At 38.5% G+C, this 11,924-nt stretch overlaps 2 protein-coding genes across 2 annotated transcripts in view; one reads left to right on the top strand and one right to left on the bottom strand.

The window, feature by feature from the left end:
- The window catches only part of LOC145494709 (uncharacterized), a 25,296-nt gene extending 17,399 nt beyond the window's left edge, over nt 1–7,897 (bottom strand). Inside the window, exons 1-8 of the mRNA XM_081474272.1 lie at nt 5,349–7,897; nt 4,849–4,941; nt 3,631–3,741; nt 3,160–3,270; nt 2,665–2,775; nt 2,311–2,421; nt 597–716; nt 1–22 (exon numbers count right to left, since the gene is read on the bottom strand). The exon at nt 1–22 is cut by the window's left edge and continues 131 nt beyond it. Coding sequence (XP_081330398.1) covers nt 1–22; nt 597–716; nt 2,311–2,421; nt 2,665–2,775; nt 3,160–3,270; nt 3,631–3,741; nt 4,849–4,941; nt 5,349–5,916 — 1,247 coding nt within the window. The 5' untranslated portion in view covers nt 5,917–7,897. The remainder of the gene's footprint in view (nt 23–596; nt 717–2,310; nt 2,422–2,664; nt 2,776–3,159; nt 3,271–3,630; nt 3,742–4,848; nt 4,942–5,348) is intronic.
- The window catches only part of LOC145494708 (uncharacterized), a 43,442-nt gene that overhangs the window by 8,036 nt on the left and 23,482 nt on the right, over nt 1–11,924 (top strand). The window contains exons 4-5 of the mRNA XM_081474271.1: nt 7,905–7,967; nt 8,702–8,842. Of these exons, the coding sequence (XP_081330397.1) occupies nt 7,905–7,967; nt 8,702–8,842 (204 nt within the window). The remainder of the gene's footprint in view (nt 1–7,904; nt 7,968–8,701; nt 8,843–11,924) is intronic.

Below are 11,924 nucleotides of genomic sequence, written 5' to 3'. Positions count from 1 at the left end.
TTTGTTACACAAGGATTGGGAACTGTTGAGAAAAGTGTATCACTGTTAGGCATGGAACGAACTAATCAAGGTATCAAGCGATGTGTCAAATTCAATGGACGCGTATGAAAAAGACAACAATTTCCACTGTGATCATGCTGAGGACGAAACAACACGACCACAATATCATGGAGATAGTTCATATTACAGATATTAAACTTGCCATAACAATACTTGATTTTCTTAGTCTATACTAATGTACTAAGAGCTTGAAAAGCACAACAATACACTGAAGAACTGAACTGATCAAGCAAAACTGCGTAACTGCAGCTAGGTGCGGGGAATCATAAGATGAATACAAAAGATGCAAACGGTCCACTTATGCCACTTTTTAATCACCTGTTCTTTTCTATGTTTAAATTTGTGTTTGGGCAGTAATCAGTCTAGATAAATCTGTCTTCATTAAGCTTTCATGGGGTTGACAGTCATTGATTTGCCAGGCAGCTTGTAAGGAAGAATATAGAATGTAGAACATTCAGTTAACTGGATGTGTAGCAATCTGTTCGCCATGCATGTGACATGCACATCGCCCAAACAAAGTCAATAAAATAGCTTACTTTCACAATTCTCTCCTTTATAAAGGAAGGAGCAAATGCATCGATAAGTCCAGGAAAATCCTGCTCTCCTCGGAACACACCTGCCGTCATTTAGACAAGGGTTGGAATCACATACATGCACTGAAAGAAGAAAGAATCACGCAGTAAAACACAGTTGATATTCAATATGTTTAATTTGTTTTACGTGTGCTAGCCACCAAACTTCTCTAAAGGGTAGTAAATATTATTACTTTCACAGTATGGAGGACTACATCAGTAAATAAACTTACCTGTATAGTATGTGCACGTGACTAAAAATACTGCTTCCCGTTTTGCGATCGGTGTAAGGTTTTGTTTTTTTCTTTTTTGAATTTGTCCACCATAATCAGAGTTGCAATCTTAGGCCCGGTTCAAACGTTGAACTTCACATGGCCGAACGTAATACCAATTTGGGTCGACCTAAATAACTAAGTTCGCAGTCGATTCAAACGTCAAACCTAATTTAGTCGAACTTAATTGCAGAAATAAAAGAGACACTATTGCAAACGGCGGTTATTGCTGACCAAAATGGCAGAAAAATATTCTGGAAAGACAAATTGTGGAAATGAAGACCTTGCTTGCTTTTCCTGCAAGTGCGATCAAGGAGTCGAAGAAGGCGACTCCGGATGTAGTTAGCATTAAACAACCGAAGATGATTTTTGAATTTGGTTTGCCTGATATTATTGCTTATTCCCAAAGGAACATCACAGTTCCTCGTCCAGTTCGTTCCTGTCGTCGGTTTCTTCAAGATTCATTTATTTTGTCATTTTCTCTCAAAAACATGAATCGCAGTACGTCACCGAACTGCCTGCTTTCCAACCCGCTACACTCTCATTTTTTTCCAATACGGAACACCGCATACAGAAGTGGTTTATGCACATCAAGCAAGTATATTTCGTGCTTTCGAAGCAGGAGGAACACATATCCTCTCGCTCTTCCCGCTCTTCTCGCCATTCTGTTCCAAAAGATCAAAACAAGCTGTGTGCGCATGACAAAAATAGGAAACGTGCAGAACTCTGGGTAAAAATTGATTTATTTAATGTAGTTTGTAATGTATGCATTAGGTTCGGTACAATAAAAGTTCGACGTTTGAATCGGAGTCGCTCCGTAGTCGAACTGACCGATTGGCCACGTCGAACTTAATTCTCGGGTCGACCCAAATAACATCTGTAGAACTTAATTGATTCAAACGTCGATCTCGTTGTGTACTTAATTGGGGCTATTAGGTTCGGCTCCAGTTCGACGTTTGAACCGGGCCTTAAGATTCGTTATGGAGGACCACGTCAGTGAATAAGCTTACCGTTACAGTATGGAGGGCTACATCATTAAATAAGCTTACCGTTACAAAATGGAGGGCTACATCAGAAAATAAGCTTACCGTTACAGAATGGAGGGCTACATCGGTAAATAAGCTTACCGTTACAGTTTGGAGGGCTATATCAGTAAATGAGCTTACCGTTACAGTATGGAGGGCTATATCAGTAAATAAGCTTTCCGTTACAGTATGGAGGGCTACATGGGTAAATAAGCTTACCGTTACAGTATGGAGGGCTACATCGGTAAATAAGCTTACCGTTACAGTATGGAGGGCTACATTGGTAAATAAGCTTACCGTTACAGTATACGTATGGAGCGCTATATCAGTAAATAAACTTACCGTTACAGTATGGAGGGCTATATCAGTAAATAAACTTACCGTTACAGTACGGAGGGCTGTATCCTCGTGGACAGACACAAGGGAATCTTGAGTCGTCTTCAACACATTCACCGCCATTTTTACAGGGGTTGGAGAAACATGCTCTTCTTTCTGAATAGAACAAGATCGTGGACAGAATTATCACGAAAACAATCTTTAATTATTGATGGTTGATTTAGATAGACTCATTAAGGACTGCAATGGATTCATTTACTTAGGGAGTGACCGATTTTTTTCATTCTTTTACCCCGTCAAATCTTTCGGTGATGGCAAATATCGAGAAAGAAGAGGCGATAAAACGATTAAGGATAACAAGTACTCTTAGACAAAGCTAAAACACTTTGTTTATCTCACTTTCACACACTTTTCCTTTGAATTCTTCCCTGCAAATACATTCGTGGAAGCCGTGTCTCTGTTGGCACGAGCCGCCATGCTGACAAGGGTTTGGGTCACAATAATCCAGGTCTATAGCAGTAAGATAAGGAAATAACATTATTATTATTATACTAGCTGTGTCACCGCGCTGGCGCCATTTATCGACACTGGTGAAGTCAGACCCTTCACATTAATATTTTACCATGCACTGGTACAGTAAATTAAAATCGGAAATCAAAGATTGCACAATAACTAAACTAATAAACTAGTTTGGTGGCCTTCGAACGAATGAAAAACTCAGTGACAACAACGAAACGTAAAATGCAGTTCTGTGGTTATCTTATGAATAAACTGCTCCGTTTCAATCTTCATTTTTAGGACTTAGTTACTTGCCAGTGCTGTCTGGGATTGTATTAAACTGCTGATTATGTGCAATTATGGAATGGCATGCGAGGATTTTCCTTTATCACTGACCTTCGCAGTGTTTGCCTATGAATCCAGGTCTACAATAACACTTGTAATTATTTTCAGTCTCCACGCATTCTCCATCATTCTTGCAGGGGCTTGGTTTGCAAGCGTTCTTTTCTAAAATGAAGGTAATCAAAAAATGCAACGCTTAGAAACGAGTTCAGCTGTGAACTTTATAGGTTATTACTTGACAAATAATAGAGGAGTGGAGGAGAAAGGGGAAAGCAAAAGCTTAATTATATTAACTTTACCCTCCTTAAAGTTTGCCCACTGTGATACATTCGTTTTACTTATCGAAAACAAGGTTAAGTTGGTATAGTGTATTTATACCTTGGCGCAAATGTAAAAACATTAAAGTGCTAATTTTGGAAAAGCGTTAACTAATCAGCTTAAACAACATGCCATTACATTTAAGAGATTCCAAACATACTTTAATTAAAGTAAATTTACACGTGTAAAGTATATTATTTGCTTTACCTTCACAGTTGTAACCCATGTATCCAGGTTTGCATTGGCACTGGTAATTGTTTTCTATTTCCTCGCAAGTTCCTCCATTTTCGCATGGGCTTGATGTACAGTACAACTTGGCTGTAAACACAATTACAATTTGAAATGTGACAGAGCATAATTGATCAACATCTCTATATAGTTACCTTATTACATGAAATTTTCGTGACACGTTAATTTCGCGGTTTTGAGGTTCGCATATTTCGCGACACCTTAATTTCGCGATTTTGCATAAAATTTGCATTTTGCTCACTTTAATTTCGCGTTTTTGAGTGAGGCACACTATATTTCTTTGTCAATGTTATTTATGATGTCCCTGAATTTGATCAAACAACTTAATCAACAACGTCCAAATAAACAGAAGCGCAACTGATTATGTAAACAGTAACAAGAAAGATGTTCTCACAGTGTCTACAAGGCAATTGAAAGGTTTAAGCAACTAATGGAACAGCACTACAAGGAGCCAGTAAATGGACAGTTTGAGGATTGTACAAAAGAAGTGCTACCTGGAGTGGAGACGGAAAGCAGTAGTGATGAAGAGGACCAGAACATTACCACAGAATAGTTCAAATGATTGTTATAAACGTGTGTAATGGTAATAAAGTCGCTTTTTAAATTATTGACGTAATGTGAGTCACTTAATTTTCGCATCATGTTAATTTCGCGACATTTAATTTTCGCGTCACTTTAATTTCGCGTCACTTAAATTTCGCGATTTTTTTTAAATCGCGAAATTCGCGAAATTAACGTGTCGCGAAAATTTCATGTAATAAGGTAATTAAGCAATTATTGCATGACAGCAATAACCTAAAATGGCAGTCACCTTCCTGGTTCTTAACACTGACCTTTCATGCTAGCCAGCCTAATGCTGCAGAAGAATAATTTTACGTATACCTTGTCGTGAAAGTTTTGGAATCAACACTTTTTTCTCCTGCTTCATTATCGCTTAGACGCTAAAAGATGATCCAAAGCAACGTAACAATAATTAAGTGCAATGCACGCTAATGTAACTGATGTCGTGTCATGCGATTTCAAAACATGTTAATCATGCAACAATGCAATGTCACGTCATGTCATGTCATGTAATCTAATGTACTTGTGTACTGTGGAAACTCCCAGGGTTGCAATTTAATTTTCTAGTTTTTTGCTAAATGTTTTCAGAGAGGAAATACATTGCATGTTCCATACCATCACAAAACCTTCCATGGTAATCTCTTGAACACAGGCAATGATACCCAAATTGACTGGATACTACGATGCCGCCATTTCTGCATGGATTACCTAAAACCAACAAAAAGTTCTCACTGCAAACATCATAGTCACCTTGGCAACTGTTGAAGCTAATACATGTGTAATGGTATTTGGAATAACCATTTCTTGAGTAAACGCGGACACGTCTTATACAATGCCCATGTTTTGAAAGCTTTAAATTGAGAAAAATAAAGATTATTTTGTCTCGTACTCTTCCTTTTTGAGACTAAACATATTTCTTAGGATTGTTACTATTGGTTCGGATCATTTTCCATTTTATCCTGTCACAATATTCCTCTTACCGTTTACGCTTTAGATTCAAAGCAGCTGAATAAATTAACTCGTTCGAATACTCATCATGGCAAGTGCTAAACATAACCGGCCCCGGCTATTATAGGATACTTCTAAAAGATGTATTGATAAAAAGTTATACGAACCTGGGTTGAAGACATCCACATGAGTCACCGTGTAATCAGCTGTAGGTTTATAAGGTACGTAATACGGTTCAGGAACGTTTTCGTATTTTCGCACACGAATGGCCACTGGTACTTTTCTATAATGATGCACTTGAATCGGATTTGGAATAATCTCCACGGGTCCCATGTAAGGGTTCCAAGGGACATGGTGTAACGGATGAAAAGGATACGGACGAGGAAATCTCAACGCGTTACCAGCATTTGGATCTAAAATGACTTGTCTGTAGGATGGTGCCTCTTCCGTGTCCTTATCATCAAATTCATCTGTGGCTTGATTGTCGTAGGTCTCTAAGTTTGAATCATCGCTATCATCCACATTGTGTGATTGTGTCTGTCGCTTTGTCGGAATATCTTTTAAACTTATAACGCTGTTTTTATGTATCCAAGGTGCGGAGTTGTTCAGTTTAAGCAATTGATGATTCTTTGGCACTTTGGTGTTTTTCGATGTGATTCTTAATCCAGTGCCCGTCACGGTGCGGCACCCGCAAATCATAATAATCAAAACATGTAAATATTGTAGCCACAACATGCTTAAAAACAAATATGTTTCACGTGAAATTCAACATTGTGAAATTTGTGGCTTGCAAGTGATCGTAAATGTAAATAGCATCTTCACACTCTTTCAAGAGGAAAATAGGTTTGTGGTATATATTATTTATTTGTGGTCTGGTTTCCCTAAAAGGTGTTTTAATATCCTATACCTGACATTACAGGGATCGTAAAGTTAAAGCACAGGTATCTTACACAGCGGGTTAGGGTAAGATGAACAAAGAAGAAGCGTCATTGTTTCTTTGAGCACCTTGTATTAACTTGATTTAAAGTCGTTCACGGCGTTTTTTCGTCTTACGATACGTTAAATAAACGTTTACTCACAAGTAAGCACCTACGATGAAGTTTAACTTTAAGAACGTGGTCTGTACTTTCTTCCCACCTGCTTCTTGTCAAAAACCGATAAAAAATGAAAAGTCACCAGATGAGAATTTAACTATACTTGAGAGATAACGGAGTAGTAAAATGTTTAATTCCCTGACCGACCCGGTGAATAAGTTTATCAATCTACATGTAGACTTATTAAACATGTTGTTATTGTTATTATTATTCTCATTTATAATCTTCTTATTATTATTTTCATCATCATTATTGTTGTTGTTATTATTATTATTATTATTATTATCATTATTATTACACGGAACAAGTGTCATCATGTAAGGTTGAAAATAGCTCGGCAGTTTCTGAATTTTTCTAAATCCCTACCACTCCCCCCTTTCCTTTTCGATTGAAACAAAAACAATATATATTGACACGTTTCTCAGTTGAAGAGAGTTAATTTGCGTAGGTCATAGATATAACTCCGAACTCTTGCACACAGATTGCCTAAGAACCAATACATAATTTACACTTCAGATAAAATAAAATAAATATAATAAAATAAGGGCTTATCGGTTTGTTCTTATTTGTGTTTTGCTGGTTATACGCCGTTTCTGCGGACCCAGCGGACTTTGGCGTGAATACTTTCCAAATTTGCCATTCCCATTGGTCGAAACGTTTCTTAAAATGCTGGAACATCATGACTTTCTCATTGGCGAACAGATCACATTTGCTGGGCCAAAAGATTGTTTATAAATATCAGTTCATTAATATGTTTCAACTGAACATCAAGTACCTTTGGGCTTTTGCCCCTAACCAGTTAGCTGCACTCGATCTTCTTAAATTGTGGCATTCTGTGTTCAGGTCCCAAATAAACAAGCTCACATAATGCAGCTTAAGTTAATGATTAGATTATTGTTAGGTGCAGGATCGATGTAGGAGGATATCGAGTAAATGTACTTATATTATAAGAAGTATTAAAGATCGAATCCAAAGAAGCAGCTTTGCAAATATTATATACATGCATTTTCTATTCCTTTGCCTCCTATTATTCTGTGGAAGAGCCGGGCTCCAGAATCTGTAATCAAAAGAATGAGTGGTCAAATAAATACTAGCTTTAGCTCCCGTCCACAGGTATCCGGATATTTTTGATTTCGCAACTTTTTCTTTCCGGATACGGCCTCCGTCCACACGCATCCGGCGAATTCGGCAGCGAATCCGGATATTTTTGAATCCGCTCTCCCAAGTGGAAAAAAATAAATCCGCACCAAATCCGATGACTGGTGAATCCAGATATTTTTGAATCCGATGACGTAGAAAAATCGTGTCCTACCGAACAATAAACTAATATGGCGGCACAACATGTAGGCCTTGTTTCTCTAGAGCGAATCCGGATACCATCGAATGCGTGTGGACAGGCGAATTCGACTGGAATACGCTACGCGTGGATGGGCAAATTTTTGAATCCGGAAAGAAAAAGTTGCGGTTTCAAAAATATCCGGATACGCGTGGACCGGACCTTAATTTAGGAATATTTTGTTCTCTTAACCCTTTGTTCATCGAGGGCAATGATGGACTGCGACGAAAAGGAAGACGTACCCCTTTGTTATGTCATGCTTCAATTTACAATAGTTGTTTTCTTCATTGCAGGACGGACTCAAGCCGACATAAATTTAGTCAATGATCCTGAGATAAAAGAAATAGCTGAGAAAGGTTAGTTCAATTAAATTGTCAGTCATATTAATTGTGATGTTGGCACATATTTTCTGAATGAAATCTCCCAATCTCTCAGTATTTTTTTATACCTTTCTGATTACAAACGTCATAGTGCGACTGGCAAATTTATCCCTAATTTTAAAATAAATTCCACAGCAGTGCAAATTAATGCGCGCACATTTTTAGTGAAAGGTCGATCAGTTATGTTTCACATGAAAGCTCGAGCAACATCGACACTTTACTCCCACAGCGCCCCTCTCCACCCAGATGTATAAATAGACACGGCAAATTTAACGCTTGGGGAGGGGCGGGGAAACTCTGTGGGGAGCAGGGATACTCCGAATCGTTACCGCTACGGAAACCGCGATAACCTCCGGCGGTGTGGACCACTTGGTCCCACGGACACTTAGATGAAATCAAAAATTTTTTTTTTCAACTTTGTCCTTTAATCGATAAACCTGACTAGCCAGTCTTTGGTGCTTGGATATTTTCTTCTCTTAGTTCCTATTCCGTATTAAACTTTGCGCGAAGTGCCTCTTCGACTCCCGAAATTTGTTTTAAGCTTCTGGTGGTAGAACGTAGTATACCCGCCGCCTCCCCCCTCTTTCTCCTGAGAAAAACCTCTTTCAACAGATAGCTAAATACAGTTAGGCGACAATCCCGTAGTGTTAAATCTAATACCTGTTGTTAAATTGACGAGATAATCGTTCATTTATTATCCATGCCGATAGATTATGACAATGCGATGGGACGGATAATTGCCGTTAATCTTGCACACTGGCGAAAGGATCAACAGAAGAGAACGAAACAGTCACAGAACAAACGAGAATATCAAGAAAATGTCCAGGAAATAATTGAAACAACTAATGAAGGTGCAGTAGAGAGATACTGTTTTTGTTGCATGTTTTGTGGTGTTGTTTTAAATAAAGCTCTTTCTTTCAAGACCCAACATTTTGTCAGAAGGCGTTCTTTTAAAAAGATCACAGACAGATGCAATCTCCTGATCTCCTGAAATAATCAACATTTGCAGACTTCACGGTGACCCAACATACCAATTATTACTATTTCTATCACTATCACTATCACCATCACCATCACTATCACTATCACTATCACTATCCCTGTCACTGTCTCTGCTCCTGTCACTGTTACTGTCACTGTCACTGTTACTGTTACTGTTTCTGTTTCTGTTACTGTTACTGTCACTGTCACTGTCACTGTCACTGTCACTGTTACTGTTACTGTCACTGTTACTCTTACTGTCACTGTTACTGTCACTGTTACTGTCTCTATCACTGTTACTGTTACTGTTTCTGTTACTGTCACTGTCACTGTCACTGTCACTGTTACTGTCACTGTTACTGTTACTGTCACTGTTCCTGTTCCTGTTACTGTTTCTGTTACTGTCACTGTCACTGTCACTGTCACTGTCACTGTTACTGTCACTGTTACTGTCACTGTTCCTGTTCCTGTTACTGTTTCTGTTACTGTCACTGTTCCTGTTCCTGTTACTGTTTCTGTCACTGTCACTGTCACTGTCACTGTCACTGTTACTGTTACTGTTTCTGTTACTGTCATTCTTACTGTTACTGTCACTGTTACTGTTACTGTTTCTATTACTGTCATTCTTACTGTTACTGTCACTGTCACTGTTACTGTTACTGTTTCTGTTACTGTTACTGTTACTATCACTGTTACTGTCACTGTTACTTTCACTGTCACTGTCACTGTTACTGTAACTGTTACTGTTACCGTCACTGTTCCTGTTACCGTCACTGTTACTGTTACTGTTACTGTCACTGTCACTGTTACTGTAACTGTTACTGTCACTGTTACTGTTACTGTCACTGTTACTGTTACTGTTACTGTCACTGTTACTGTTACTGTTTCTGTTACTGTTACTGTTACTGTCACTGTTACTGTTACTGTTACTGTTACTGTCACTGTTACTGTCACTGTTACTGTTACTGTTACTGTCACTGTTACTGTTACTGTCACTGTCACTGTCACTGTCACTGTTACTGTTACTGTTTCTGTTACTGTCAGTGTCAGTGTCAGTGTCAGTGTCACTGTCACTGTTACTGTTACTGTTTCTGTTACTGTTACTGTCATTCTTACTGTTACTGTCACTGTTACTGTTTCTGTTACTGTCATTCTTACTGTTACTGTCACTGTTACTGTTACTGTTACCGTTACTGTCACTGTCACTGTTACTGTAACTGTTACTGTTACTGTCACTTTTACTGTTACGGTCACTGTTACTGTTACTGTTACTGTCACTGTTACTGTCACTGTTACTGTTACTGTTACTGTTACTGTCACTGTTACTGTTACTGTTTCTGTTACTGTCACTGTCACTGTCACTGTCACTGTTACTGTTACTGTAACTGTTACTGTTACTGTCACTGTTACTGTTACTGTTACTGTCACTGTCACTGTCACTGTTACTGTTTCCGTTACTGTCACTGTCACTGTCACTGTTACTGTCACTGTCACTGTCACTGTTACTGTTTCCGTTACTGTCACTGTCACTTCACTGTTACTGTTTCCGTTACTGTCACTGTCACTGTCACTGTCACTGTCACTGTCACTGTCACTGTCACTGTCACTGTCACTGTCACTGTCACTGTTACTGTTACTGTTTCTGTTACTGTCATTCATACTGTTACTGTCACTGTTACTGTTACTGTTTCTATTACTGTCATTCTTACTGTTACTGTCACTGTCACTGTTACTGTTACTGTTTCTGTTACTGTTACTGTTACTATCACTGTTACTGTTACTGTTACTTTCACTGTCACTGTCATTGTTACGTTTACTGTCACCGTTACTGTCACTGTTACTGTTACTGTTATTGTCACTGTTACTGTCACTGTTACTGTTACTGTTACTGTTACTGTTACTGTCACTGTCACTGTTACTGTTACTGTTACTGTCACTGTTACTCTTACTGTTACTGTCACTGTTACTGTTACTGTTACTGTTACTGTCACTGTTACTGTTACTGTTACTGTCACTGTCACTGTCACTGTTACTATAACTGTTACTGTTACTGTCACTGTTACTGTTACTGTTACTGTCACTGTTACTGTTACTGTTTCTGTTACTGTCACTGTCACTGTCACTGTCACTGTTACTGTTACTGTTACTTTCACTGTCACTGTCACTGTTACGTTTACTGTCACCGTTACTGTCACTGTTACTGTCACTGTTACTGTTACTATTATTGTCACTGTTACTGTCACTGTTACTGTTACTGTTACTGTTACTGTCACTGTCACTGTCACTGTTACTGTTACTGTTACTGCCACTGTTACTGTTACTGTTACTGTTACTGTCACTGTCACTGTCACTGGTACTGTAACTGTTACTGTTACTGTCACTGTTACTGTTACTGTTACTGTCACTGTTACTGTTACTGTTTCTGTTACTGTTACTGTCACTGTTACTGTCACTGTTACTGTTACTGTCACTATTACTGTTACTGTCACTGTTACTGTTACTGTCACTGTTACTGTTACTGTTACTGTCACTGTCACTGTCACTGTCACTGTTACTGTTTCTGTTACTGTCACTGTCACTGTCACTGTTACTGTCACTGTCACTGTTACTGTTACTGTTTCTGCTACTGTCATTCTTACTGTTACTGTCAGTGTTACTGTTACTGTTACTGTTTCTGTTATTGTCATTCTTACTATTACTGTCACTGTTACTGTTACTGTTACTGTTATTCTTACTGTTACTGTCACTGTTACTATCACTGTTACTGTAAGTGTTACTTTCACTGTCACTGTCACTGTTACGTTTACTGTCACCGTTACTGTCACCGTTACTGTCACTGTTACTGTCACTGTTACTGTTACTGTCACTGTCACTGTTATTGTTACTGTTACTGTTACTGTTACTGTTACTATAACTGTTACTGTTACTGTTACTGTCACTGTCACTGTAACT

This window comes from Orbicella franksi, chromosome 8, assembly GCF_964199315.1.
Source record: "Orbicella franksi chromosome 8, jaOrbFran1.1, whole genome shotgun sequence".
NCBI classification, from domain to species: domain Eukaryota; kingdom Metazoa; phylum Cnidaria; class Anthozoa; order Scleractinia; family Merulinidae; genus Orbicella; species Orbicella franksi.
Note: the sequence above shows the minus strand (reverse complement) of the source record. Positions and strands in the feature narration are given on the sequence as shown.